Source organism: Meles meles, chromosome 6, assembly GCF_922984935.1.
Source record: "Meles meles chromosome 6, mMelMel3.1 paternal haplotype, whole genome shotgun sequence".
NCBI lineage: Eukaryota > Metazoa > Chordata > Mammalia > Carnivora > Mustelidae > Meles > Meles meles.
Window position 1 is genome coordinate 988,321 of NC_060071.1, and position 26,981 is coordinate 1,015,301.

A 26,981-nucleotide genomic window follows, 5' to 3' on the forward strand; every position below is an offset into this window, starting at 1 on the left:
GCCGGATGTCCTGGCCCCGCCCCGCTAGGGGTCCAGGCCCCGCCTGGCAGGAAGTCTCGGTCCCGCCCACCATTAACCTTGACCCCGCCCAGCCGGTGGTCCTGCCCTCCCCCTCGGCCGGAAGTCCCCTCCCCGCCTTGCCGGAAGTCTCGGCCCCACCTGGCCGGAAGTCCCGGCCACGCCCGGCCGGAAGTCTTGGCCCCGCCCGGCCGGAGGCGGGACGAGGCCGGGTAGCGCCTCCCGCGGCCGGAGGGGGCGGCCCCTGACGGGGTGGGCGCGCGGGTCGCACGGTGGGCGGAGCCGCCCGGCCCCCTCCGCGCCGCTCGAGGGCTGCGGGGCTGCGGGGCTGCGGGGCTGCGGGGCTGCGGGGCGGGTCCCGGCGGCCGCGAGCTCGGGCTCCGGTGCCCGCCATGGGGAACAAGCAGACCATCTTCACGGAGGAGCAGCTGGACAACTACCAGGTGAGCCGGCGCCCGCCCTGCTCTGCTCTCCGCGCCGCGTGCGGGCTGGAGACCCTGCCCCTGCGTCAGCTCGAAGCGTGACCTTGGGCCGTGACCCCGAGCCTCAGTTTCCCCACCCTCGCGTTGAGAGCGCTTCGTGGGGAGATGCTCGCCGGCGCGCTCGCCCGCCTTCAGCCGCCTTGCTCTGGGCCCCAGCCTGGACGCGACCCCCGCCCCAGCCACCTGCCCAGCGCCCCCCTTGGCACGGAGCTGGCGGGTCATCGAACGCGGGCTGGAGGGAGGCCCCTATCCCAGGAGGCAGCCCAGCAGAGTGGGGTCCTGTCCGGCTCGGGAGTGCGGTGCAGCTGCCGCAAATGCAGTTCCAAGTTGGGGCGTCTTGTTGATCCGTAGGAGCCAATACCAGTCCACATCTCGGGGCCCCCCGTCCCCCGGCAGCCAGCCCCTAAGACCCTTCCAGGACCTCCTGCCTGCAGTCACGAAACGTGCAGACCAGGTGTCCAGAGCCCTCCCACCGGTGGGTGCAGGAGGAAGGCCCAGCTCTGACCCGGGGGACCCTGGCCAGCCTCCCAGGCCCCGTCCGGGCTCTGCCCACTTCAGCCACCCCCGACTATCCACAGCAACCCTGACGTGCCAGCTCTTTATCCCTCCCTTTGCCTGCGTTCTTCCTCCTCCAAGCCCAAGGCGATGCTTCTTACCCCACTCCCCCGGGCAGGGGGCCCTGGATGTGCTGTGGTCCCTGTGGGTGCGCTGTGGGAGCCAGGAGGCCGCCTGCTGCCTTCCCCAGCAGCTAGTTTGGTGATGGGCTGGACGTGGGAGCCCTCTGATGTGGGCGAGGTGAAACAAAGGCCCGGCTGTCAGGAATGGTGGTCAGCCCCACGTGAGGCCCTGAGAAGGCACAGGAAGCCGCAGTCACGGCCCGGCTGCTGGGTACCAGGCACTGGAACGGGCGCCCTCCCCGCCGGGTGCTTTTCAGCCCCATTTCACAGAAGAGTAAACAGAGGCTGAGGCACCAGTCAGGGCTCTAGCCCAAGGCTCTCTGCATTTGTTTGGGGGCAGGGACTGTGTGTGCTCTTGGTCTTGGAGGCTGGCCAGCCTTCCCAGAGGCCCTTAATGCGGGCAGCTCCTGGGGAGGGCCCTGGTGGGCGGCCGAACACCACGGGGAAGAGGGGCTTTTGCTTTGCAAGATTCAGCGAGAGTGCCTCACTTACGCAGGAGGCGTTCCAGGGGCAGGGGGCCACACGATCACGGGCAATTAGTAGGTAGACTGTGGCTCAGGAGTGCAGAGTGGCCCGGTGTGGCTGGGTGCCTGGGTTTCCACGCAGACCAGCAGGTGTTGGGTTACGCTTCTGAGCCAGGCCCAGGGCTGGGTTGTGATCCTCCCGCCACAGCCAGGCAGGCTGGGACAAATGAGAGCCTCCAGCCCCCTCCCTCGGCTGTCCAGCCAGTCGGGGCCCCAGTTACAGCCACCTACCCGCTCCTCCGTCTGCAGAAACCTGAGAGCCCCAGCCCTCTCCCTCGGCTGTCCAGCCAGCCCCTTGCCGTCCAGGGCCCCAGTTACAGCCTTTTCCACCTTCCCCTCCCCCTCTGCAGGTGCCAGTGATGCCCAAGTTCAGGTTTCTCTCCAGACTTCTCTGCCTTCCTGATCAATCGATCCATCCCCCAGACCTCTCCCTCTCCAAAGCAGGGCTCCCTGCCTTCCCCAGAACCCTGCGACTCTGTCCTGGCTCTCTGCTTGCGCTCAGGCAGCTCACGATTTCAGCCCTGAGCAAGTCCTGCAACTCTCCTGGGAACCCACCTCTGTCTCCGACTAAGGGTCCAAACCAAGACAAGAATTTGAATGTGGCTACAAAACCTTTCCTTTGCCAACACCACCAGCCTACTCAGAACCCTGAGAAGCTTTAAAGGTTACTGCCGTATTCACCCCCCGGGGGCTGCTTCCTGCCACGGGCTTCAGGCAGATAAGTCAGCAGCAGCAGAAGCAGACCGTCAGCTGATGCGTGGCCTCCTGGCAGCTTTGCTGGTGTCCAGAGGCGGGTGAGGTTAGGGGAGGCAGGGTCAGCGTCTTCACGGACACCTTCTGCACCCAGGGGGAGGTTTACATGCAGAGGCCTGGTTCCTCATCCCACCTGCACATATTGAGCACCTGTGGTGCGCAGGGGATCAGCACACAGAGCAGGAGCAGAACGCGGTCACGTACAGTGGTCGTGGGTGGACTCTACTGCAGTAGGCCACGTCAGGAAGCACAGAGGCCCGAGCTGCCGTCAGCCCTTCTGGGCTGCATGTACAGCTAAGAACAAACCATCAACTTCACGGAACCTGTCTTCCCATCTATAGAATGGGGAGATAATGCCTCTCCCCCGCCAGGCCCCCACTGGCTAGTGGGGAGGACTGAATAGAATTGGATAATCGGAGCCCCACGGACCAGGCCCGGCCGGGGTGTGGTTCTCAGCCTGGGATGTGCATGCAGGCATCAGAGTAGCTTTGAAAGTGATGCCTGGCTCTAGCCCTGGGGATTCTGCTTTAATGGATCTGTTCCTTGGTGCTGCTGGGGCTAGAGTGGGTGGTGGGGCCGGGGCTGCTGGGAGAGGGCACAGAAGGTTCCACAGCCCCCCAGCTGATCCTGCTCTAGAGCCGAGGCCCTCATGTTAGCAGGCGTCGGCATCCCTGAAGCCGGAGGATCTCAAAATGCAGATTCCCCCCCGCCCCGAGTTTGTGACTCAGTAGGTCTGGAGTGGAGCTTGAGAGGCGGGTGCTGCCCGTCCAGGCACCACACCTTGAGGACCGTTGAGGGGGACAGATGTAAGTGGTTTGATAAGCGACCAGGCTCATGTGAGAAACTTCTGCATCTTTGCCTGTAGGGCCCTGGGTCAGGACCCACACACTCTTCAGCCCAGGGCAGAGGAGCGAGAAGAGGAAGAGAGGACAGGCCAGGGCACAGAGACCAGAAGCCAGGGCCTCTCCCCGTTGGTGGTGATGCTGACACGCCCACCGGGCTGGTCGGGAGAGCCTTGGCCCTTCTCACTGGGCACCTTAAGGCCACAGAGCCAGCCCTGGGGCTGAGGGAGGTCTGTACCTGGACGACTCAGCTGGGTGGCCTTTGGGACCTGCTCCTGAGATCTGGGGGCTTGAGGAAATCAGTCCACACAGTCACCACCTGAGTCTGGGGCCTGCAGGACAGGGCGTTCTCTCTCCATGCTTGTTGGGGTGAGGGCAGACAGAGGGGCTAGGGCCTACAGCAAAGCCCAGTCCTCCAGGGAAGCTCCTGGTTCCTAGAAGGCCAGGACAGCATGAGGGCTCCTAGTCCAACTATTGGGTAGCGGCGTGTGGCTCAGAAAGACAGACTAACTGCGCGTGGCCTGGAAATGCCCACCAGCTCCCCCTCCTCAGCTCTCCCAGAGGCGCCCAGTGGGGCCATCCTCAGTGTGCGTTCCAGCTGCTGCGGTGTTTTCGGGTCCCATCCAGGGCAGCAGCCGCAAGCCCCTCGCCGGCCCGCTCTGCACAACATACTGCCTCAGGGTCTCTGGGCTCTACAGAGCCTCAGGGGCAGCCTGCCCCCATGGGCAACAGCGGGCAAGGGCAGAGGGTCCGGACAGCAGGGGTGAGCACAAGAGCCTTCCGCTGCTGGGATCTTTGTGTCACTGTACTTCCCGCCGTGGCCTGGCCTGGTAACCGCATCACCGGGCAGGACATCCAGAGCGAGGGGGGACAGCTGAGAGGAGTTTATGACCAGGAGACCTTAGGACCCGTGTGCTACGCCCACCCTGAGAAACACCTGTCCGAGGGTCCCTGGCAGCCACCGCCCTTGATTCTGTCCAGGTGCCACCGGCCCCTCCCTGCCTGCCTGCCTCCTCGCCGGTACGGCCCCACACCCCCACCTTCCTGTGTGACCCCAGCTCTTCCAGTGGCTTCAGAGGACAGGGAGATGCTGGGGTTTCCCCAGCCTGTGGACCTCGGACCCCCCTCTCTGCGCTAAGGCTAAGGGTGGCCCCTGCAGCTGAGGCCCTACGGCCCCGAGCTTGTCTCCCAGCCCCTCTCCTTGCTGTCCCGCAGGGCAGTCTGCACCTCGGTGACCTCTCCATCTGCCCATGAATGCTCCTCAACACCATGTACACAGTTCCCCCACCAGGATAGAAGCTTTGGGAAGCAGCGGCTCTTGGCCAGGGGCGGGGCAGGCGGGGAGGAGCGGTATGAGTCTGAGATCCCGAGGGAGAAAGGAACCTGGGACTTGCAAGGGACTGTGTGTGTGTTTTCCCTTTGCAGGACTGCACTTTCTTCAATAAGAAGGACATCCTCAAGTAAGTGCGGCTTCTGCTCGCCCCCGGCACGGGGACGGGGGCAGGGGCTGGGGCCCTCGCATGGGCTGGCTGTGCTAGCTGGACCTGAGGAGGAGCGTCGTGAGCTCAGGCTGCGGTGAACTCGAGTGCTTGCCCTGCCTGCACCCATACCCCTCTGCCAGGAACCGAGCCTCTCCGTCTCTCTGCTCCTGCACACCGGGCGCCATGGTGGGTGGTTTCAGGCTCTTTCATTTAATCCTCACTGTGACCTCGTAAGAGGAGAACACTCTTTTCCGCACTTTGCAGGTGGGGCTCAGCGGTCAGCCAGAGTCGCAGAGCCAGGCACTGAAGACCCGGCCTCCTCCCACAGGCCCTTTGCTCTGTCCCCGTGGCCTGTCACCTGTCTAGTAGACTAGCGGCCCCTGACGGCCCTCTGGCTCCGGCTCTGATGGCCTCGTGCTTCTGGGAGGTCCAGAAGTCAAGGCCATGGCCTGTACCCCCACACCACCCCTGAGGTGCCCACCCGGGGCTCTTCCCTTTCTTTGGGCTTTGATGGGTGAGATGAAGGGGGTTCGGCAGCTGAGAGCCCCAAGGCCAGACAGTAGCTTCCCGGTGGCGTTAAAAGCCTGCAGGGTCGCAGGGCTGCTTTCCCTGGGCGTCGACGGGCAGGCTGGTGTAAGAGCCTGGAACAGCGAGCTGTGCTTCGTCACTGTCCTGCCCACTCTGCGCGGACAGGCAGTGTCCTTTCTCCTCTGCCCAGACTGCTCTTCCAGCCTGTCTGCTGGCTAGACAGGGACACCCACGTCTACCACCTTGGGGGGGGGCACAGGCCCCAGGCTGTGGCATCAGCAGACCAGGGCTGCTCCCGCTTGCTGGCTCTGTGGCCTTGGGCAAGCCGTGAGCCTCTCCGCGTCTCCGTCCCTCCTGTAAAGTGGGGACCACGGTGCGTGCCTCTCTGCAAGCTGACAGGCAGGAGCCGCAGGGCATGGTGTTCAGAACATGGGATTTGGTCCGTGGCCTGAGTGATGTGTGGGGTGAGGTCCCCGTCTGCACAGGATGGCGCTCGGAACCATGACCACAGCCATCGCCCAGGCACTTCTCCCCTTTCAGAGCTCTCAGCCCGGACCTTCGTGGAAGCCTGGCCACGTCTGTTCTCTGCGGGGGGACCCCACATCCACGGCACTCACATGCAGCCGCTCGGCGTCTGAGGCCCGTGGCCATTTCTGCTCCAGCAGCTTGTCCCCGCCACTGGCCACCGCTTCTCCACGTTCTCTGCTCACCCCGATCCTGCGCCGCAGTCAGCTGCTCCGTGAGCGCCCCCTGCCGCCGCACCCCTGCCACTGCTCTTTTGGTGTCCTGGGGCCTCTGGGAGCTCATGGCTGGGGTGGGCGGGCCCCTGCGAGGCTGCAGTCGGTCAGGACCCAGGTCCCCCCTGCTCTCGTTGGGCACGTGTTAGCCACCAGCAAGCACTGGAAGATCCCGCAGGTGAGGACCCATCGAGTTGGTCCTGAGAGAATGTTCCGGGCTCAGAGCCGCAGGGCCAAGGACACAGGTCTGCTTCTCCCCACCTCTGCCTCCAGTGGTCGCTCCGGGGAGAAGCACGGCTGCCGTGGGGCAGGGAGGCACAAAGGCCAGGCCAGAGATTAGGCTAGACATGGTAGGTTCCTGGGAGTGTCCCTTGGCAGATGGGGGATCCCGCCCATAGCCCTGGCCTGCCCCACTCTGAGCCCTCTGAACCCTTCAGTACCCCAACCTCTGTAGCTCCGCCCAGACCAGGCCTGGGGTCCAGACAGGAAAAGCACCCCCCCCACCCCCCGCCAGCAGCTGGGTGCCCTCCCTGGTCCCAGCTGCTTGCTCTGGCTCATCCCGGCTTTCCCACGCTGGTCACACCCCCTGGGGACCCGAGGGGCCAGATGCCGTGCTTCTGCGGAGTGGCCGGCAGGAAGACGGCCCGGACTGCACGGGCGCAGCAACCCTGGGGCCTGCTGGGGAGCACTGTGGAGGTCACTGTGCCGTAGCTCCGTCCCAGCGTTGGTGCCTTTGCTGGGCCCCGGCAAGGGCTGGCGGGACGCACCCCCCACTATGCCTGCCAGAGGAGACCCCCGGTCTCAGTCACGCACTGATGGTCCGGCCGGGCGGCAAGCCCTGTAAGTCATGGTGCCTGTCCCTCGTTGCCTTGCCGCGGATCCAGGCTCCTCAAGCCATGTTCTAACTTGTATGTTTGGCAGCTACGGTTTGGGTTATTGCCTTAATTTACTTACTGTTCCTGGCAAGCTAGTCCCAAATGGGGACCGCCAGCCAGTCCACAACTTCCAGAAGAATCCATCCCTCCCGGTGCTTTCCAGTGCCGTCTGTCATGGACCGCCCTTCTGTAGATGGGCGCCGTGTGTGCCCTGGTGATCTGCTGCTCCTGCCAGCTGTCTCCACACCGGGGGCTCACGGCCGCAGAGGCCTCTGCTCCAGGCCCGCGCCCGCTCTCCTGCTGTCGTCCTGCCCCGCGGGCTTCCGAGTCCGGCCAGCGTGCTCTTGGGTGACCCTGTTGCAGACGGCGGTTAAGGTTGTGGTCACTGTGTGGGAGAATGGGGACGTGGTTGTCACTGTTACAGGTTCCAAGAGGAAAAGAGCGGCACGTACCCCACCTGATGTTTGCTAGCTTTTTTTTTCCTTAATATTTTATGTATTGGACAGACAGAGATCACAAGCAGGCAGAGAGGCAGGCAGAGAGAGGAGGAAGTAGGCTCCCCACGGAGCAGAGAGCCCGACGCGGGGCTCGATCCCAGGACCCAGGGATCATGACTTGAGCCGAAGGCAGAGGCTTAACCCACTGAGCCACCCGGGCGCCCTTGAGCGTTTCCTATCTTTTTACACACTTTGAGTTTATTTCATACTTTGTTGTTTTGGCGGGTCTTGGTGGGGTTTTTTCCCCTATTGTGAATTAGGTCTTTTATATCTAATTTTTGAACAGGCTGATGATGGAACATAGAAAACTATTTGGCGTTGGGTGGCTGCTGAGCCATTTCTCACTGGTAGTTTTTAAACTGACGATTTTTGGTTTTGGCAAATAATTTGCCTCCTCCTTTCCAGTACTTCCGTACTCCGCCTGTTTCCCTGACTGGTCGCGGAGCCCAGTGCTCCCCAGTGGCTGCTGCGTGACGATAGTGCCAGTGGGCGTCCCACACCCCTGGGGTCTCTGCTAGGTCACTGTTTAAGTGTGGGACTGGGCGCCGGTGTGAAGCAACCCTTTATTTCTGTTTCACTAAGCATAGGAAGCTTTATTATTGATAACAATAACATGGCCGCCAGCTCCCTCTTCTCACTCTCGTGTGCCCCCATCTTGCAGGCGCCATGAGTGTGAATACGGCCTGCGTACGTCTGGGGTCTCTCCCGTGTTTTTACAACCATCCGGTCATAAATGCAGCTGCCAAGTTAATAAAAATGTTTTTTAACCTATTGCTATGACGTGGGGCCCCTGGTTTTCGGACACCGGTGTATTCCCGGCAGGAATCCTCCGTGGTCCGAGTGCATGAAGCTTCCAACTCCGTTGGACTTGACGTAGCTGAATCTTGTAAGATTCTAGCACCTGTGTGTGCCTGTCGTCGGCCCATCCTGCATGCCGCCCGTTGTGTTCTTGCTAACTTTCTGAGAGAAGCGGGGAGGCTCTTACCGGTTTGCCCCGCGGGGAGGCTCTTACCGGTTTGCCCCGCGGGGCAGGGGTCCATCGTGCTGAAGCCTCCAGGAGTTCCGCGGGCCCAGCGCTGGGACGGGGTAGCAGGGATCCACATCCACTTGTTCCGAGTTTCTCCCACAGTGATTCAGCCTTCCCAGTTCTCTTCAAGTTTTCCCAGAAAGAGAAAAAATGGCCATGTCACTTTGTCCTAGAGTCAGGGCGGAAGTTGGCCTCCTCCCCCCACAAGGGGACACGCCACCCTGCCAGCCCTGCGCCCCTCTCCCCAGCTCCCCCTGGTGGGGTGCCCCTGATGGGCGGGCAGCTGAGGGCCCACTGGCTTCTGTAGCGCCATCCTCTTTGAGCCCCACATGTGAGGACATAGGACAGTCCCCATTTTCTGATAGGGAAGTTGACTCACCCTGGGGTCAGACCACCAGCCAGCGAGGTGCGGGCTCCAGCCACCCCCTGACTTGACCCCATGTGACCTTGGAAGGGTCAGGTGATGCCTAGGAGCACGTAGCATCACTCCCCAGCATGTCAAGGGTCAAGGGCGGGGAGCAGGGGCGTAATGTGACAGTTGGAAGTTGAACACACCGTACTCCACCCCAGCTGCCTGAATTGGGGTATGGAAGTCCTGGCTCCGTGTTTGGGGACAGAAATTCGAAAGCAAGAGCAAAGAAAGCCCTTGAGTGCGGCCGGTGGGGGGTCCGGCTTGGTCCGGTCACCCCGCTGTCTGCTCACGTGCCCCCAGCCAGGGGACGGGCCTCCGCTTGTTTCCCTCCAGCGCCGTGTCTCAGGCACAGAGCTTCATTGTGATTTCGGAATGAGCCCCGGCAGGGCGGGCTGGTGGCACTTTGCTCTGCCTGAGCCCTGTGCGGACTCTGAGCCGGGTGCCGATGGGCTGGGAGGAGCCCAATGACTGGAACCGGAGGGCCTTGGGTTCAAGTCTGGCCCCACCACTCACTGGCTGGGGTGCTGGGCAGGCACTTAACCCTCAAAGCCTCAGTTTCCTCCCCGGAAACAATGGAGAGGGCGACACCTGTGTCTTGGGGTGGTGTGGGAGTGACATTGAGTCGTCCACACGGGGCACTGAGCCGGAGCAGGGCACAGAGTGAGCGTTTGCTGGACGGAGCTGTCTCACCTGGGGGAGCCAGATGCACGCTCCATGCTCTGCTGGAGAGGGCTGCGTGGCTGTGCCGGCCAGCCTGCCACAGGGGCCGCCGCTTGCAAGCACACCTGGCTTTGGGGGAGCAGGGCAGGTGTGGCCAGGAGCTCTGGGGCCACTTCGATGCCCCTCCCAACAGTCCTGGGCCTCACCTTGGGCCAGGGACCTGCCTCAGTCCCTGCTCAGTGCCCCGACACTTTCCCCCGTAAGTTGTACTTGTCTGGGCCTGGGAGTTGGGGGCTGTTGTCTGCGACGTTAGAGGCGCAGACACAGAGACACAGGGCAGAAGAGGCCCGAAGAGCCAGGGAAGGGCCTCCGCCTGCGTGCTCGGCCGCCCAGGGAGGTGCGAGGGGGTCCCACGCGGCCCAGGGTCCACAGGGGCTTCCTGGGGGTGGGGGTGGGGGCAGCTGGCAGCTCTTCCAGAGACCGGCCTCGCGGCCCGGCTCGAGGCTGGGGCAGCCAGCAGCCTAGGCCTTAGCAGCTTTGGGGCCGGGGCAGAGCGGTGAAGAGCTCCTGGTCTTTGTTCCCACCATGGACCCCGAGAGTTGTAGTTGGGGGGTCCTAGACAGGTGACTTCTAACCTCCTCAGGCCTCCGTTTGCTGAGCAGTGGGCTGGGCCTGCAGTGTGTCTGCATGGCCAAGGGGAGAGTTAAACCAGGGGACGTGCCTAGTAGAAGGCCCTTATGGGAGCCTAAAGAGGAACACAAAGGTCTGGTTGTGGACCCGGCGAGTGGGGCCCGGCCTCCGGGGCCCAGGACACGACCTGGTTATTGGTGCGGGGGTCTGGGCAGAAGCGGCCTCCCTCACAGGTCCCAGCCCTGTGGGCAGAGCAAGGGCCGGGGTGGGAGAGTGTGCCGTGCACGAGACTCGGGTACGGGGTGGGCAGCACCGGCCACGGGGGGCTCCGGGGTGCGCCCCTCCAGCTCCTCCCCTCTGCCTCCCTCACAGGCTGCACGCCCGGTTCTACGAGCTGGCCCCCAACCTCGTCCCCATGGACTACAGGAAGAGCCCTGTCGTCCACGTGCCCATGAGCCTCATCATCCAGATGCCGGAGCTCCGGGTACGAGCAAGGCTGCTACTGCCCCGAGGGGGGCTGGGGCGCAGGGAGCCCACGCCCCCGGACCCCGGCTGAGGCTGCTCTGCCCTCCGGGGCACGCCTGCTCCGTGCCTGCCCTCTCCCCTGCTCTCTGAATGCACGGGCTCGCATGCGGGGGCGGCGTGGGGGCTGCGCTCACTGCCGGTCCCTTGTGCCATGGCCAGGCGGCTTTTCAAGGCAGAGCTTGTCTGCTTTTTCTTTTGTAAGATTTTATTTGTTTTCTGAGAGGGAGTGAGCGAGCAGGGGGAGAGGGACAAGCAGACACTGAGCACAGAGCCTGGCACAGGGCTCCATCTGGTGGCCCTGAGATCATGACCCAAGCCCAGTCCGAGAGTCCCACACTTAACCGACAGAGCCCCCCCGGCTCCCGCTTGTGTCTGCCTTTGTAGATGGCTCTTCTGTCTCCGCCTCATCTGGCTTTGGCCTCTCGCCTCAGGTCACCCCCCACCACCCCTTCTCAGACCTGCCGATCTTGTCGGAAGGCCGCTTAGGGTCAGCAGGTCTGGGTGGAGGGGGTGAGATTCCATTCGCCCGCGGATGCTGCTGGACCTCAGACACATGTATGTTGGACGGGAAAGTTTCATTTCATGAGTTCCTGGCCTGTAATGCAACCGGTGCCCGCCAGGGGTAAGGGAGACTGGTGTTCGGGGCACAGCTGCGTCCCGCTGTGGGATGTCGCCAGGAGCCCCTCGCCAGGCTTTGGATGTGTGACTCCAGGTCAGGGCACCATGTGGCATCCTTTCTGGTCTGTGTTCCAGTTGTGACTTCTGTCCCGAGGGACGGTGAGGCCCAGGCTTGGCCCTGGCACGTGCCTGCCATCCTAGAGAAGGGCCTGAGCGCTGGCCCGGAGGTCACTGCAGGGGTGTGGGGCACTCTGACCACCACGCAGGTGGTTTCTGAGTCTCCTTGGCCTGGCACAGAGTGGGGGCGGCCAAGCCCAGAGACCTGGGACCAGAGGATGGAGTTGGGGTGCAGCTCCTGGAGTGGGAGAGCCCCGAGCAGGCTGACAGTGGCCTGGGCTCTGACTAGCCCCCCCGAGTCTTGCCGTTTGTCTCTCCCCTTTCTCCAAGCCTTGGGGGGCCCCACTTCTGCCTCCCATGACCTTGACCTGACCTGGCCTAGTGAGAGCCGAGAGGGTGTCTGGTGAGCACAACTTGGCCTCGCCAGCTCCATGCTCGTCTGAGAAACGTGACCCGAGGAACCCAGGCGCCTGGCCGCGCACCCCCCGAACCCTCATCATGCTTTATTCATCCCCTCATACGCCGGCTGAGCTGTGCTCGCAGCCATGGGGGCTCACTCGTCCGAGGCCACACAGGCCTAGCGGTCTCTCTGGAGTCCGCCCGGTGCCCTGCACCCACGCGACCGCTGTGGCTGTTTCCTGCAGGAGAACCCCTTCAAGGAAAGGATCGTGGAGGCTTTTTCTGAGGACGGCGAGGGGAACCTCACCTTCAACGACTTTGTGGACATGTTCTCTGTGCTGTGCGAGTCGGCTCCACGGGAGCTCAAGGCTAACTATGCCTTTAAGATCTACGGTGGGGGCCTGGGGGGTGCCTGGGGGGGTCCTGGGGGTGGGGGTGGGGTTTGGGGATGGGGGGCCTGGGGGCTGTCTGTGGACACCACAGCGGGGGCGGGCGTGCCCAACAGACGGAGCAGCAAGGAGGTGCCAGGCCTCCAGGAGCAGAGACCCAGGCGGTGTGAGCCCAGGGAGCTTGCAGGTCCGGCTGCAAGGAGCCAGCCAAGGGGCTCTGGGGCCGCTGCGGGCTCTGGGTGGTGCACGTGTGCGCCAGGGGCTGGAGAGGCACCTAGGCCAGGCAGCGGGGCTCCCGGGACCGTGGCCACACCGGGCCCCAGAGGAGAGAACTTGGCACAGCTGGCCTGTACCCCCATGGGGACACCCAGTTCCAGGGCGGGGCTGGGCCTGAGCTACAAGACACCTTGTGTGTCCCAGCACCTTTGACCAGCCTGTGGCTCCGGGCCTCTCGGACTTTTTCCTTTTATAGCCACGTGCTGCTCTCAGAGGCCTGGTCTCGGGCACGCAGCACCCCCTGTGTGTGAGAAAGCACGGCAGCCGCAGGCCCTCCCTCCCACGCCCCACTGCACCCGCCACCCTCTAGCCTCGGACCCCTGGCAGCAGGCGTGGGGCATGCTGTTATCTGCCGGTGAGGGTCGTGTGGGCAGGTGGGGGCAGATGCAGGGGTACCCAGACTCTCTGCTGCCCCAGCTGTGGGACAGAGTGGGAAGGGCAACTGGGACACGGCATTTGGTGCTGGGGAGAGTTGCGTCAAGGGTCACCCCCTTCCTGGGCCTCAGCTCCTTCCCATCAAAGGGGCCCAGGAATCCAGCGGCGGGGCAGCTGGCACATCTCTGCAGAGCTTTCTGGGCGCCCCTGCGGGAGCCAGGGAAATCCCACCCGTGCCTGCCCACCCGTCCTGAGGCGGCCCGTGCATGTACCTGTCCAGGGGCTAGGCTCAGGGTCCAGCCCTGACCAGGGGTGTCCCTTTGGGTCACGTGCCCTCTGCAAGACCCTGTTTCTTCACATGTGCATGACCTGGACCCCCCAATTCGCTGCATGGGTGGTGCCAGGAGGCAGACCCCTGCCATTCCCACGGGCCGCCGCACTCTTCATCCCTGCCGCTTGTGTCAGGCGCGGCCAGCGGCGGGAGACCCTGCAGCCTAGAAAGCCCCCCAGAGGTGGTGTTTGATTTGGAACCTGAGGACAAATGGGAATTTGCTGGACCAACGACTGGGAGGGGCGGAGATCTGGGAGCCGAGCTGGACGCGGCGTGCAGGGTGTCAGGGTCCCCGCTGCGAGCTGGGCGGCTGTACTTGGGGCCGCGGTAGTGCCCTATGCCAAGTAGACTGGAGCCGTGTGCCCTGCTCTGTGCGCGGCGACCAGCCTGGGCCTCCCTCGAGGGCTCCCGAGTCTCCTGACCACTGCCGCTCCTGGCGGGTGGCCCGCAGGAGGCCACGTGGTGCCGTTGGGAGAACGTGGCCGTGGTGGGTGAGCACTTAGTGGAAAGCACACCTGTCCTGACTCCCCCTCCATGCAGCCCTGCCCTGGGCTCGGTGCCTTGGCCTCCTGGGCCTCGATTTCCTCTACTCTGCAGGAGCACAGGGCCCACCGCGGGTGTGGCCAGAAGGGCCCAGTGTCCCCAGACTCAGACTCAGACTCGGAAGGGTCTCGGGCCAGGTTTGGACCTCGGACCATCACGGGGTCTTATGGGGTCATGAGCATCAACTCCTCTGATGTGCTGTTTGTCCTGGGCCTGGGCACCGGGGGCGGGACATCGTGGGGGGCCCCGGCCTGAGCACCCCTGCCCCGCCCACAGACTTCAATACGGACAACTTCATCTGTAAGGAGGACCTGGAGCGCACGCTGGCGCGGCTCACCAAGTCAGAGCTGGACGAGGACGAGGTGGTGCTCGTGTGTGACAAGGTCATCGAGGAGGCCGACCTGGACGGCGACGGCAAGCTGGGCTTCGCGGACTTTGAGGACATGATCGCCAAGGCTCCCGATTTCCTCAGGTGTGGCCCCGCGGCTGGGGCTGGGTTTCCGGCCCTCCCTGGAGGTCAGCCGTGTCCTTCGCATCCTCCTATGGGACCGTACCCTGGGCCGGGGGCCGGTGGCATTTCTGCTGAGGGGCCCTTCCTCTTTTTCTAGCACCTTTCACATCCGGATCTGAGAACGCCGGTGAGGGCGTGGGGGCCCCGAAGCTGACCCTCTGGCTGTGCTGTCTACACGAGCGTGACCTCCGAGCTGCCCGGAATAGAGGCTGTGGCCTCTAGGGTTAGACCCACCAACATTTCCTCGGCCCTTTCAGCAAAAAAATCCTTAACCAGGGAAGGGGGGTGTGGGGAGCAGGGCCCTGCCACAGGCCATCCGTCTGGGCCCCCAAGCCCTCCAGACCCCTGTCCTCTCCCGTCAGAAGTGGCCCCACTAGGAGGGGACAGCAAGACCTCACAGGGCAAAGGCTCCAGATGTGTCCCAAGTCGTGGGCGGGTGTCCCAGTCACCCAGGGCAAAGGGAAAGAGGACAAAGTTTCACGAGCTATGCAGTCTTTCTCCAAAACTCACGGCCGGGCTCTTCCCCCGGCCCCCCCAATGTGAAACTGTGTGGACAGTGGGCCAAGGGCTCTGTCCCTGTCCCTGGCTCTGAGGCCTGAGCATCCCATGCTCTGCGCCACCCCCCGAAGATGTAGAATTCTCACTGGTGCGTGCTGTCCACACGTAGTAAAGCACTTTGACGTCCCTGTGCTCTGTGACGTTAAGACGGGCTCAGTGGTCCCTTTCTCCTGCTCCTTAAAACCCCACAGTGAGTGGGTCGCCTCGGCCGCGCGTTGCCTTCCTGCGTTGGGCACTCACGTTTATTTCAGTGCTTGTATTTTTGAGGGAAACACATGCCCCGAACCTCCGGGTGAGCCCACAGGAGACGTTGGGTGAGAACCGTGTCCGTTTCCCCAGTGATAGTAGAGCTCGTGGTGAGAATTCACGGAGCGCTAACCACGAGCGGACACGGGGCTGGGCTGTGTGCCGCGCCTTCCATGCTACAAGGCTCCTGGGGGTCGCTCTTCGTGGGGAGAGGCGGCTAAGGGGACATGCCCCCGCAGGTGTGAGGCGGGCCAAGGCCACTGAGGGACATGGGTAGGTGGGGTGGGGGTCACAGTGCTCCTTCTGGGGACGGTCAGCTTGTTTTCTACCTCTGGGGGCTGTGGGCGGGCAGCGGAGGACAAGCTCCTCACCCTCACACAGGTGGGGACGTGGGGGACGAGGGGAAGTGGGACAAAGCAGGAAGGACCCTGGGGGACCCAGGAGCGCCTGTGTCCAGAGCTGTTGTGTGGGCCACCTGGTGTGAGAGCCGCCCCTTGGGGCCAGGATGGGTGGGAGCCAGAGGGCAGGGGAGGGTGACCTGGTCGAACGGGTGGGCAGTCCACACCTGACTGGCTCCAGAAACGCCCAGGACCGCGTCTCAGGCGGCCCCTGGGCAGGCAGGCTTGGGGTGTGTGCTGAGGGGCTAACCAGAACCTCAGGCAGCGTATTCCCCCTCTGCAGGCCTTGGTTTCTCCATCCGCAGCACAGAGGGGTTGGGAGAGGGCCTGACAGGACCGTGTGGCAGGGCTACAGTACGGCAGGGGGCTGCTCCTGGGAGCCCAGCGCCTTCGGGCCGGAGCTCGTGCCTCAGAGGCCTCTGAGCCCTGCTGCTGGGAGGGCCCCCAGCCCGGGAGCGGTCTTGGGTCTCAGCTCAGAGTGGCCACCCCAGCCCAGGGCCGGCCTGGGCTCAGAAGTGGTCTGGGAGCCCAGGCCGCAGTTCATCATGGAGATGGGGGTGCCGCCCCTGCCTGTGGTCAGCCCCCCACCTCTCCGGTCCTGACCCCCACTCCTCTCGGGAGGCCCACCGCTGAGCTGCTGGGAGGAAGCCTGGGCTCAGGACTTGTTCTTCTTGTCGGTGAAGAAGATCCTCCGGAGCTTGTCGGGCTGCAAAGAGGGAGGAGACGCTGGGGCCTGGAGGCCCTGGGCAGGGAGAGGCGGCGCCGCTCAGACGCTGGGGCCCAATCGCAGGAAAGGCCTGCTGGGAGGATCGCTGGTGGGTTGGGAGCCTCATGGTCCCAGAAACTGCACAGCCAGCCCCGCTGCCCGCCCTGTCCTGGGTGAAGGACCTGTGTCTTCTGAGAAGGCTCAGGGGAGGAGGGGGTCTCCAAAAAGATGGAGAAGCAGGCCCCGGCCACCCTTCCCTCCCTGGAGGGTCCTGGGGTCCCCTAATCTCCCAGCGGGGCACTAGGCAGGCGGGAGGGGGCTGGCCCTTGGGGCGGGAGGGACTGGAGAGGATGTGGGCTTTGCAGTGATGGGGAGGGGCGGGGACTGCCATGGGGTGTGGCTTCAGGGTTCCTTGGCCTCCCTGCAGGCAGGGCTTGTGGTCCCAGCAGTCAGGACTTCAGTGGTGCCCTGCACCGCACTGGGTGAACCCCCCGCCCCAGGATGTGTGGGAAGGCCTTTCAGCAGGGTCTGCGGGAGCAGAGGTCCGAAGCTGTCCCCACAAGCAGTGGACCCTCCCTGCCCACTGGCTTGGGGTGCAGGTAGAGTGTGCTGGGGCCGAGGGTGCCTGTGCCCCATGGAAGCCCCTGCCCTCTGTTTCCCCCGCCGGCCCTCAGACCAGAAACCCTCCATGTGACAGCTCTGCCCGGCCATCTCGGCTGTGTCCTGAGCACGGGGGTATGTCTAGCCTTGCCCCGGGGCAGACTGCAGTACAGAGGAAGAGAGGGAGGTCCTGGTTCGGGTTGCTGAAGGAGAACAAGCAGCGATCGCAGTGTTTGCGACAGTCTTGGGAAGGCCTGCTAGGGAGACTGCCTTGCCCAGAGCCGCGTGGCTGGGGGCGACTGAGCCACAGTGAGGGCCTGGCACGAGTGGCTTGGAGGGGGCCAGGAAACTTGGTCTGCAGAGAAAGCCCCCCCGAAGGGCCTAGAAGACCACACCTTACATTCAAGCTGAGCAACAGCCCTCCCACCACCTCCGAGCATATGTTACTTCTAGAAAATCCTGGGCCCCGTGGAGCAGTCGCAGTGACCCGACCTGCTGGTGTATGAAGGCCGCTGACCCCTGTCACCAGCAGGGGCTGGCAGCCACCCCATCCCCCCGTGGAGCCCACCTTTTGTGTCCATCCAGTCTCCTTGCTCCTGGCCGCTGGGATTTGTTCGTAGGTGTTCCCGGGCTCGGGGAGCTCTGGGTCCCCTGAGAGCCTCTTGTAGTCATGGTCTGTGGATCCTAGTGGCCTGCTGGTTGGAGGACTGGTCCCGGGACACAGGGGCCTGGGTGGGGCCCCCCAGCGCACTGGGACCTGCGCATAGGCACTGCCTTCTTGGTCTGGCTTGTCCCTGGGCTCTGACAGGGGACCTTCTGTCTGCAGGAGCTGGTACGTATCTGCAGAAGCGCCCTGGGAGTCAGGCTGAGCCCTGTGGCTCAGCTTTGGAGATGCCTGGCTCCAGGGGGTGGCGGAGGATCCCAGGGCCTCGGAAGCGGGGGGCAGGAGGTGGCCCCGGGCTGTGGGAGGCCCTGTGGTTCCCTGCTCAGGGCTCACCCCAGAGAAGGCAGGCCCAAGGCCATCAGGCCTGTTCTGACCTCCAGCCGAGAGTCTCTTCAGGGACTCCTTGCCTGGGGAGCTGGGCTGGCCGCCCCCTGGAGCTGGCCTGGGTCTGCCGGATGCCTCTGGGCCCAGGCCTAGCCGTGCCTGGTTCATCTTCCTCAGGTCTGAGTAGATGCTATTGTTGGGGCTTCCAAAGGACTCATCCAGAAGGGAGGCACTCCTCTCAGGGAGGGGGGGTACCCTCCCGGGGACCTGCGGAGACAGAAACAGAACCCCTGGAACGCTCACCCATCGCTAAGATGCCCTCAGGTAAGAGGGAGCTCTCAGCGAGCCGCAGCCCCTGTCCTGGCTCAGTTTACCTCACTGTCCTGTCCCCGTCAGCCCCCACACTCCGAGTCTAGTCTTCCTTGGCATTGGAAGCCAGCAGGCACCACCCAAGCTCATCCTGCCCTGTCCTGCCTCCCGAGTGCTCCACTGGCCCCTCAGAGCCCCTGAGCCCCTCCACTCACCGCCCTCCCCCCGCTTCAGAATAGACTGTCACCTCCAAGGCTACCATTTGTGTGTTTATTCCCTAAATGCCCGCTGGGCACCAGCTCTGTGCCAGACACGGTTCCAGGTGCCAAGGACTCGATGGGCAGCAAGGCCAACTCTGAAGTCTGCCTTTTACCCTGGGAGATGGATAGCAGACCAGTCTGTTACATGGTTTCATGTGCCTGACACACAGGATAGCATGTCGCAAGATGGTAAGCTGTCAGGTTGTGATTGGTCCCATGAGTGGGATAGACAGAATGACAGGTGGGAAGGCGTCTTTCCTGCAGCCTTGGCCCTTCTGGAGAGATGACATGCAAGCAGAGAAAGGGCAAGCAGCTATGTGGGAGGGAGAGCGTTGCAGCAAAGATACAGCAAGTGCAAAGGCCTTGGGGTGGGACCAAGATTGGCGTGTTCTGGGAAGGTGCCAGAGAGGTCGGAGAAGAGGGTGCAGAGGGGAGGTAGCAGGACCCCTGGTGAGGCCCCCCCATGGACCCTGGGAGAGGCCTCAGATTGTTTACAAACGCTAGGAGAGGCCTGGGGCATGCTGTGGTCTGCTGCGTAGGAGGAAAACTCTCTGAGCCCCTCCGGGGGGTGCTGTAGAGGGAGAATGTCCTCTCATAGACACCACCTCCCACCTCGTTCCCCTATAGTTCAGAGGAATTTCAGGCCATTTCCTACCCATTTTCTCATTCAAGCCTCAGAAGAACTGTAGGAATGGTAAACTGAGGCAGCCCCAGCAGGCCAGAGGCGGCCCTGGGGTGGGTGAGCTCACACCTCTCTGAGCCTGGAGCTCAAGCCGCAAAACCCTAGACCAGACCTTTGGGCCTGGTGCATGCAGGACCCACTGGGCTCCGGATGCTGCTTACCGCCACGCCCCCGTCCTCTGAGAAGCTGTAGGAACTCGCATCCAGGCTCTTCTTGGTTTGGGGGAAGGAGACCTGTGGCTTGGGGCAGGGGCAGGCGCTGGCAGCCCCGTCCAGGATCGCTGCCGGCGAAGATGTGACCGCTGGGTTGTCCAGGCCCAGGTGGGTGTGGCGGAGGCCCAGCGTGATAGCGTCATATAGATCGTTGTCCTCCGGCTGGGCATGGGGCGCACAGCGGGAGCGTGGTCACGCACTCCCTGCTGACCTCCCATGGAGGGACCCACACAGGCTCCCCAGGGCCCTGACCTCAGGGAAGGTGCTGCCTCAGCCCGCCCTCCTCAAAGCTGACCACGACTCTGCACTGAGTGCCTGGGGGCACCCGCCCCACCCCTGCACACCCCGGGTAGGGGTGCCTACCCGCGGGCAGGCAGCAGACAGGGTCTCCCCAAAGGGCTCCAGCTGCACCTCCTGGTAATGGCGTACAAGGTCAGCCAGGGTGCCGTGGCTGTGCGTGTCCCCGGAGACCAGGTAGCGCCGGTCCCGCAGCTGGTTGATGACGAAGTGCCGACAGCGGTCGCTGCCCCTGTAAGGCAAGCAGGTGTGGCCGCGGGCGGTCCAGCCTCCGCGCCAGCGCCCGCCGGCCGCACAGCCCTCCGTGTGTCCCTCTGTAGCGGGGACTCGGCCCTCCGTGTGTCCCTCTGTAGCGGGGCCTGGAGTCCCGGAGCCCAGCCTCGCGGGTGGCCATGTGGGGTCGGGAGCCGGGGAGTGGCTTCCAAACCACGGGCCCCAGGTGGCAGGGAAGCCCCCAGGCCCGCCCGGTGGGGCGTGGGCGGCACCCAGCGGGGCGCCACAGTGACCTGCAAGGCGATGTTTTAGAGAAAGTCCATGAAGAACAAGACACCGAAATCTTCGACCAAAACGAGGTCCAGCCCTGCACTTCCTCCGCGCGCCCCAAACCCTTGGACTCCCGGCCCCGCCCCCAGGCCCGGGTCCACGGCCGCGCTGCTGCGGTGAGGTGCCCGCGTCCGCAGTGCGCGCAGCGACGGTTCCCGCACCGGAGCGCTCCCGCCCGCTGACCCCCGCCCGGCCCCGCGCGGCTGCGGGGCGTCGCCTCCTGAAGTCCCGGGGCCTCGCTCTCCCGCCCTGCTCCTTGCCCCAACCCTCCGTTTTAGACCGACCGGCTCCACGCCCATCGAGCGCCCGCCCCGATGCCGCGAGGTCCCCTGCGGGCAAACACGCGCGTCCGCCTCTGTCGCCGCGCGTCCCCTCGTCGTCCGCAGACTCGGCCCTGCAGGGAGCGCAGCCGCCGCGGGCGTCCTCGTGCCTCCGGGCGCTCAGGGGCGGCTCCGAGCAGGGGGCTGCGGGGGCGCCGCTGTGCCGCTCGGCGGCTTGGGGCTTGGGGCGGACGTTCTCGGAAGCCCCTGCGAGCCGAGCCGCGGAGCGCACCCTCCCAGACCCTCGCGGCTCCTCCTCCCGCGTGCGCGCACTGGGGCTGCGTTTGTATTTCCCGGGAGAGGGTCGCTGCGGGTCGCCCAGGCCCGTTGCGCTCCAGACAGCCCCGTCTGCTAAGCGCCATTCCAGCCTTTCCCCCTCGTGTACCGCGTCGTGTCTGTCCCAGTGGTTCTCCGCAGCTCCCCGCGTGTTCTGCCCTCGCTAGACACGCGCACTACCATACGTGACTTCTCCCGAGACTTCGGTTTGGCCTTTTGTTCACTTGGCATCCTCTGAAGAGCAGGAAGTTTTAATTTTAGGGAAAAATTTTAGGCAAAAATTTTCCTGGTTAGTAGGTCTGGTCTTAAGGAATCTTTGTCTTTTTCGAAGTCTTGACAATTTTTCCTGTCTTCTTTTAGAAATGTCCTTTGTTTTCCTCACTCAGGGCTGTGATCCTGCTAGAATTAGTTGACTTCTGTGTATGCTTAAGGTGGGGGTCATTGTTCTCCATCTGGATATCCGACTGCTCCCGCGCTCCTTGCTGGAAAGACCTGCCTTTCCCCACAGAACCGCTGGGAAGCAGGTGACCACAAGCGCCGGACTGTTTCTGGACCCCAGGGTGCCCACGGGTCCATCTACCCATCATGGACCTCTGAGCAATTATATAAGTTGGCATCCCACCCAAGACATGTTCGGGAAAAGGAGCCCTGATGCTGAAAAGACATTTGGAAGCTGCTGAGCTCACGTATTTCAAAGTGCTTAGCTTAGTACCTGGCACACAGAATAACAATTCCCATTTTGGTAGTGACTGACGTTTGTTTGGTCATGACGACGTTCAGCCCCTGTGCCAAGCACGTTTCAATGTGTAAACCTGTCCTACCCATTCAGCGATCCTGCGACGTCTGTACTAAATGTTCCCACCCTACAGATGGAGAGACGGAGGCACAGGGATGCCCGTGCTCAAGGTCAGGATCGGGGCGGTCTGAGCAGGAGGTAACTTTGAATCTGATCTGAGGCCTTTGAGATGCACGGGAGCTCTGGCCTCGCTTCCTGATGGGGAGGAGGCTTCTCACTTCCTTCAACTCTGCCTTTTCGGACCCAAACTGCTCTCCAGCCCGGTCCGATGTCACCATCTCCCGCGGCTTCGTGCTGGTCGTCCTGCCCTCTGTTCTGTATCGTAGCCTCATCCTTTCAAGGGTTCCCACGGGCCTCACCCGTCTAGGCTCTGTCTTTAGGTCCTCCATCCACAGCAGGACCCTGACCAAATGGCCCTGCCCTCCTGCACAAGCCCTCCTCCTAAGGAACCCACTGCCCCCAGCCCCTTGTGGCTTCCCCAATGCCCCCGCCCGCTCCCTCCGAAGGCTGCTGCCTCCCATCGCGTGGCCTGTGCTGCTCAGTGACGGAGGGAGGCGGTGGGGTTGGGGGAGCCCACGCCCGGGGAAAGCCAGGCCGTGCAGGCTGTGGGGGCAAGGCGGGCTCAGGGGCCTTGCAGACAGCTCCCTCTCCTACCTGTAGGACAAGATGTAGCCAGTGGCCCGGTCACTGAGGCGGATGAGGAAGGAGCCGAGAGCTTTGTCCCCAAGCAGCTGCTCCGTCTGCCTGGGCAGAAGACATGGAATTAACAGGGGCCCGTGCCCGTGTGGCCGCAGGAGCAGGTGGACTCAGCCTGCCCCAGAGTCCCTGCTGGCCGCTCCTTTGGGTACAATCTCCAGCTCTCTACAGGGAACTCTCAGACCTGCAACCGCTACTGTGGTCTGTGTGTGCTCGAGCATCCGGCAAACTCAAGACTCAGGGCTGGGCTGGGCCCGAGTGCTGAGGCCCCGGGCGGCACCCTCCCCTGCAGCCTCACCGGCAGGTACAACAGCCACTGACCCAGGCCACCCTCTCTCCACCTGAATGTCTCTGTAGCAAGAATGAATCTCTATCGCCAGAGATTTTTAGGTCTGGGGGCTCCTGCCTCAGGACCACTGTACGGTTGTGCAGGCTGTGCACAACAGACGTTTCTGCCGGGAGGAGGTGCTGTGATGCCAAGAGCTTGATCGCAAGGGCAATTCCTAGGCTCTCATCTCCCTACATGTCCCTTCCAACCCGAGGCAGCCACGGCCATTTCTGAATGGCGCCAAGTATTCTGGAGAGGTGGTGGAAAGTTCCAGCTCTCTTCTGGTTTGGCAGCCCATGGAACACCCGCTCACCCAGCGCTTACCAAGTGCTGGCTCCGTGCAGGGCCCACGCCAGAGTTTGCAAGCCCAGCACTAAATGAAAGTGCCGAGCCTCTCGCTCGAACATCGAGCCTCTCGAGACAGGGACAGCAGAGCCGCACACTAAGTGTGGCCCTGGTTGACTGCCGGCGCTGAGCCGGGAGCTGCAGGGGGAAACCTGCCACTCCTCTGTCTCGGCTCAGGCCACTGGCAGGGGCCGCACAACCCGACGCCAGCCCCACGTCGCCTCCTCCACAGTGGGGCGGCGCACGTCCAGGCGGGCCCAGGTCGGCCCCCACTCAAGACAGCGCTCACCCCCCCCAACGAGTGTCTGGCTGGCATGACAGCCCTCCAGTCCTTGGTTCTCCGGGGCGGGTCCCAACGCACCCTGCGCCTGCCCCCCTCCCTCTGCGAGACCAGCGCTCAGAGCGGCCCGGCACTCGCCTGCCCTGCCCACATGGTGCCCCTCAGTCTGCTCCCTGCCTGGCCCAGGGAGGCAGCAGAGGCCCATCTTGTCCCGGGGGGGCCCAGGCAGCTCTCTCACGGCGGGGGACGGGGCAGCCTTACTTGCGGGTGATGAATCCGTGAAACCAGGGGGGCAGGGCTCCGTCCTGCAGGATGAAGGGTGCCTGTGTCTCCGTGAACCATGTCAGGGCCAGTTCCTGCAGCTTGGCGAGGGCCTGGCTGTCCCCCACGTCCTGGGGCCCACTCCGCAGGCAGGGCTGCTTCGGGCTGCCCTCCATTCTGGCCGGCTGAGCGGAAGCAGCGGGCGGACCACCCACAGGCCTCTATATCTGTGGGCGCCCCGCTCATTTGCCTGAGTCCTTGACCGCCCCAACGCCCAGCCACGCCCGCACACAGGAGCCCTATTGTCACTGTCCTTCCTGACCCTGGGGCGGACCCCTTGTGTGGCTGGAGACACTGGGGGGAGCGGCCTGTGCGCAGCGAGGTTGGGGGGTCTGGATCGCAGGGGAGGCCTCGGACTTCTTGACCCCTTCCCCCCCAACCCCCAGCCTCTGCCTCTGCCGAAGCCAGGCCCTGGCTCAGGTCCTCAGCCCAGCGGCTCTTAGGAAGCCGGGGCTTCAATCCCCCTGTCCTACAGGGTGCCACTCGCACTTTGTGAAGCTCTGCGCTGATGACTCTTCCTCTCGAGATGCAGGGAGCGCTGCCGTGCGCCGCGTGCCCGGGGCCGTGGGAATCCCGCACCGGAGAGCGTCTCTCCCTCGTGGCGTGGACCCAGAGCGTTGATAAGTCCACGTACAGAACACGGTATCCAGTGCGAGGGGCACCCCAACAGAAGGGGGCAGAAGAGGGCGTGGCTCCCGTCCCTGAGGGCTTGGGTCAGGGGTCAAGTGGGGGTCTGGCCAGGAGCAGGCAGGCGCCCGGGGAGGGGGGAAGAGAGGCTGCTCACCTGCGGGGGATGGGGGGTCTTCGCGGGAGATCTGGGAGGACAGCCCAGACCTCGGCGGAGCTGATGGGGACAGACCTCGTGTCACGAGCATTTGAGAACCTGTTCCAGTGCAACTGATTTCTGCCGGGACGCCGTGTATTCTGTTATGTGCATTTAAAAACGCAATTCTGAGATCCAGGGGCGTCGCCGGAGCCCAAAGGGGAAGCTGGGGGCGCTGGGGTCGGACGCAGAAGCGGTCTGCTGCGGGACTGAGTCCTGCACGTATTCAAATGCAAAGAAATGTGTTTCTATGATTTTCCATGAAGCACTCCCTCCCCACCTCCCTTTCAGGCGCTGCTCTCCTGGGCCAAGCCTGGTCATTTGCATGGGAAGACAAAGGTGTTTTGTGCCCGAGGGACCAGGGTGAGGATCCCCAGTGGGCCAACAGGCCAGACTCTGTATCTGTGCTCAGATGACAGGTGAGGCCCCAGTCTGGGGGCATCGGGGTCTCTGTGAAGGACTGCGGGGTGTGGTCCAGGTCTGGGGGCATCGGGGGCTCTGTGAAGGACTGCAGGAGGGTGGTCCAGGTCTGGGGGCATCGGGGGCTCTGTGAAGGACTGCAGGAGGGTGGTCTCTGACAGCGCTGCAGACCCTGCTGCTCAGTCCCCGCCATGGTCACCTGGGGGGACACTGGTGTGCCGTGCCCCTTCAGTTCTGCTCCCTGAGGCGCCAGGAGGGGCTTGGCCTGGGACCCTTGGTCCCCGCTGGCTGGCTCTGAGGCTCTGAGGTCAGTCCTAAACCTCACCACCTCTCGGTGCCCTCGTCTATATAAATGGAGGGGAGAAACCGCCCTGGTAGGGTTTGGAGCGTCAGAAGCCTGTGCGTGCAGGCCGGTGGCTGGAAAGGACACACGTGGACCAGAAACGTCAGCCCCGCTCCAGGTGTCTGTAGGATTGACACCTCCTGGTGCTGGGTTCTCCTCCCAAGGTCACGTTCCTCCTGGAGGACCCATACTGGGCAGCAGGCCACCCCAAAGGGGATCCCGCCTGAGGGCGCCCAGTCTGGCCTGCCCTCCTAGAGGCCACGCCCGAGGTCTGTCCAGCTGTCCTGACTGGACACCCAGCCCCAGCCCCGCACACCTCCTTTCCTGAGCCTGTGTGGCGGTGGCGGGAGCCCAGCATGGCCTCCTGAGTGAGTTCCAGCGCTCGTTGTTTGTGGACGTGAGGTCTTCATGCCCTTGGTTATTCCATTAGTGGGCGTGGATCACGAGCGAGCAAGTCTTCTCTCCGTCGTCTGCTCCGTTCTCTAGTCTGTTCTGTGCCTAGAACACGCTTGGCGCAGTCGCATGCCCAACAGGCACATTTCATTTAACTTAAATTCTTTACTTAGGTCTGACTTACAGTCGAGTTAGTGAGGATACAGCGGGTCAGTAGCTGTGGGGGTCGGATTTAGCGACCCATCACTCGCGGGTAACACCCAATGCTCATTCAATAGGCATGTTTTAAGTTATTATCCATGTTCAGGATACACCCACATGACGTTTAAAAATAAAAAATATAAGACGGTATCTGTACCGGTGCTTTCCGCCCAAGCATTAAATCCCATGCCCCCAGGTCCTTCTCCCTCCCACGGGGACCCAGGGCCGCCCCCCCCACCCGCAACGTCCTTCCTGGGTTTCCCTGTGCACAGCTGCCTCGGTCCGCACGTTCTTATTCGAAGGGCAGAGTGCCCCGCGGCGTTCCGTGCGTGCACGGCGTTTCGCTTCATGAAACAATCCGGGCCCCGTCCTGGAGCCCTGCCCGTAGGGGCACGCCCGGGTGCCACGCGGGCCATGGCTGTGGGACATTCCTGCTGTGGCTGCACCGTAAGCGTCTCACTTGGTCGCTTCCAGTGTTCCTCGATTTCCAGCGTCGCGGCAGTGGACGGCCTCACACATACTCGACGTGCACAAGCATGAGAACATCCCGAACACGGTCTCCCGGGGGGCCCCTCCACTCAAAGGGGGCTTGCTCTGTGGTTTTGACAGATGTTGCCAAATTGCCTTCTTTCGGGGTCGTTTCCATCTGTGCTCAGTAGAAGCTGGAGGAGCGGGCAGATGCACGGATATTTTCAAGCTCAGTCGTTTGGGCCTCCCGCTTGAGAGGAACACCGGGGGAGGGGCTGACGCTGTCAGGAGAGGTCCCCGGTTTCACTAGGACTGTTTGGCCCCTCGATGCCGCCAAGCAGCTTGTTTCTGCACGGCTGCAGGTGTGGAGGGGGCCCCGGCGATGCCCTCGCCCCCCCCCCCAACCCGATGCACTTTGCAGCCGTAGGAGGATGGCCAGGTCCTAGGAACGCAACAAGGGCCAGTAAACATGTCTGGGACCCGAGCGAGGAAACACCCCCCAGCCCGCACCAGTGTTGGCCCCAAAATCCAGAAAGAGAAAACCTTAAAATCGCAATGAATAAGTGTGTACGCAAATGTCTATACAGTGCAGAATTGCATCAGCTTTATTAAGGGTTCATAAAGGGGTCATCACACCCAAAACGGTTTGGAGGTCAGATGGTCCCCCCAAAACCCCCAAGTGCGCAGGAAAACTCTCCAGAAGTGACCACCAGCCCCCAGTTAAACGAATTCTCAAAGCCAAATCATTCCGAAACCAAATCATGAAAATAGTATTTTACCAAAAGTTCAAAGCAAAAATACACACACACACACACATACACATTTTTAAAATAATGTAAAATGGGACTGTCATTTCAGAATCATATGTATCTATTTGGTAGGAAGTGACACGGAGTCTCCACAGACTGTCTTGGACCGAGCATCCCTGCTCGGGCCTTCGGGCGC

At 63.2% G+C, this 26,981-nt stretch overlaps 2 protein-coding genes across 9 annotated transcripts; one reads left to right on the forward strand and one right to left on the reverse strand.

Moving 5' to 3' along the window:
• The first annotated feature begins 205 nt into the window (after positions 1–205).
• CIB2 (calcium and integrin binding family member 2) lies at positions 206–14,925 on the forward strand. Of its 4 annotated transcripts, XM_046007519.1 has the most exons (6): positions 207–461; positions 4,722–4,756; positions 10,516–10,627; positions 12,048–12,195; positions 13,993–14,188; positions 14,325–14,918. In XM_046007519.1, the coding sequence occupies exons 1-6, from the start codon at positions 411–413 to the stop codon at positions 14,344–14,346; spliced, it is 564 nt and encodes a 187-aa protein (XP_045863475.1). In that variant the 5' UTR covers positions 207–410; the 3' UTR covers positions 14,347–14,918. The 4 variants fall into 4 exon arrangements, with proteins under 4 accessions (XP_045863479.1, XP_045863475.1, XP_045863477.1 ...); XM_046007521.1 differs by lacking the exon at positions 4,722–4,756 and having other exon boundaries at positions 14,325–14,919; XM_046007522.1 differs by lacking the exons at positions 207–461; positions 4,722–4,756 and adding an exon at positions 4,811–4,963 and having other exon boundaries at positions 14,325–14,919.
• A 1,004-nt stretch (positions 14,926–15,929) lies between these two features.
• Positions 15,930–23,573, reverse strand: SH2D7 (SH2 domain containing 7). Of its 5 annotated transcripts, none has more exons than XM_046007515.1 (6): positions 23,329–23,573; positions 22,073–22,158; positions 19,550–19,989; positions 19,136–19,348; positions 17,304–17,990; positions 15,930–16,226 (listed from the first exon to the last, which is right to left on the reverse strand). In XM_046007515.1, exons 1-6 carry the CDS (start codon positions 23,502–23,504, stop codon positions 15,939–15,941), a joined length of 1,890 nt encoding a protein of 629 aa, XP_045863471.1. In that variant the 5' UTR covers positions 23,505–23,573; the 3' UTR covers positions 15,930–15,938. The 5 variants fall into 5 exon arrangements, with proteins under 5 accessions (XP_045863471.1, XP_045863473.1, XP_045863474.1 ...); XM_046007517.1 differs by having other exon boundaries at positions 15,938–16,135; XM_046007518.1 differs by having other exon boundaries at positions 15,938–16,135; positions 19,550–19,715; positions 22,073–22,162.
• Positions 23,574–26,981: the final 3,408 nt, after the last annotated feature.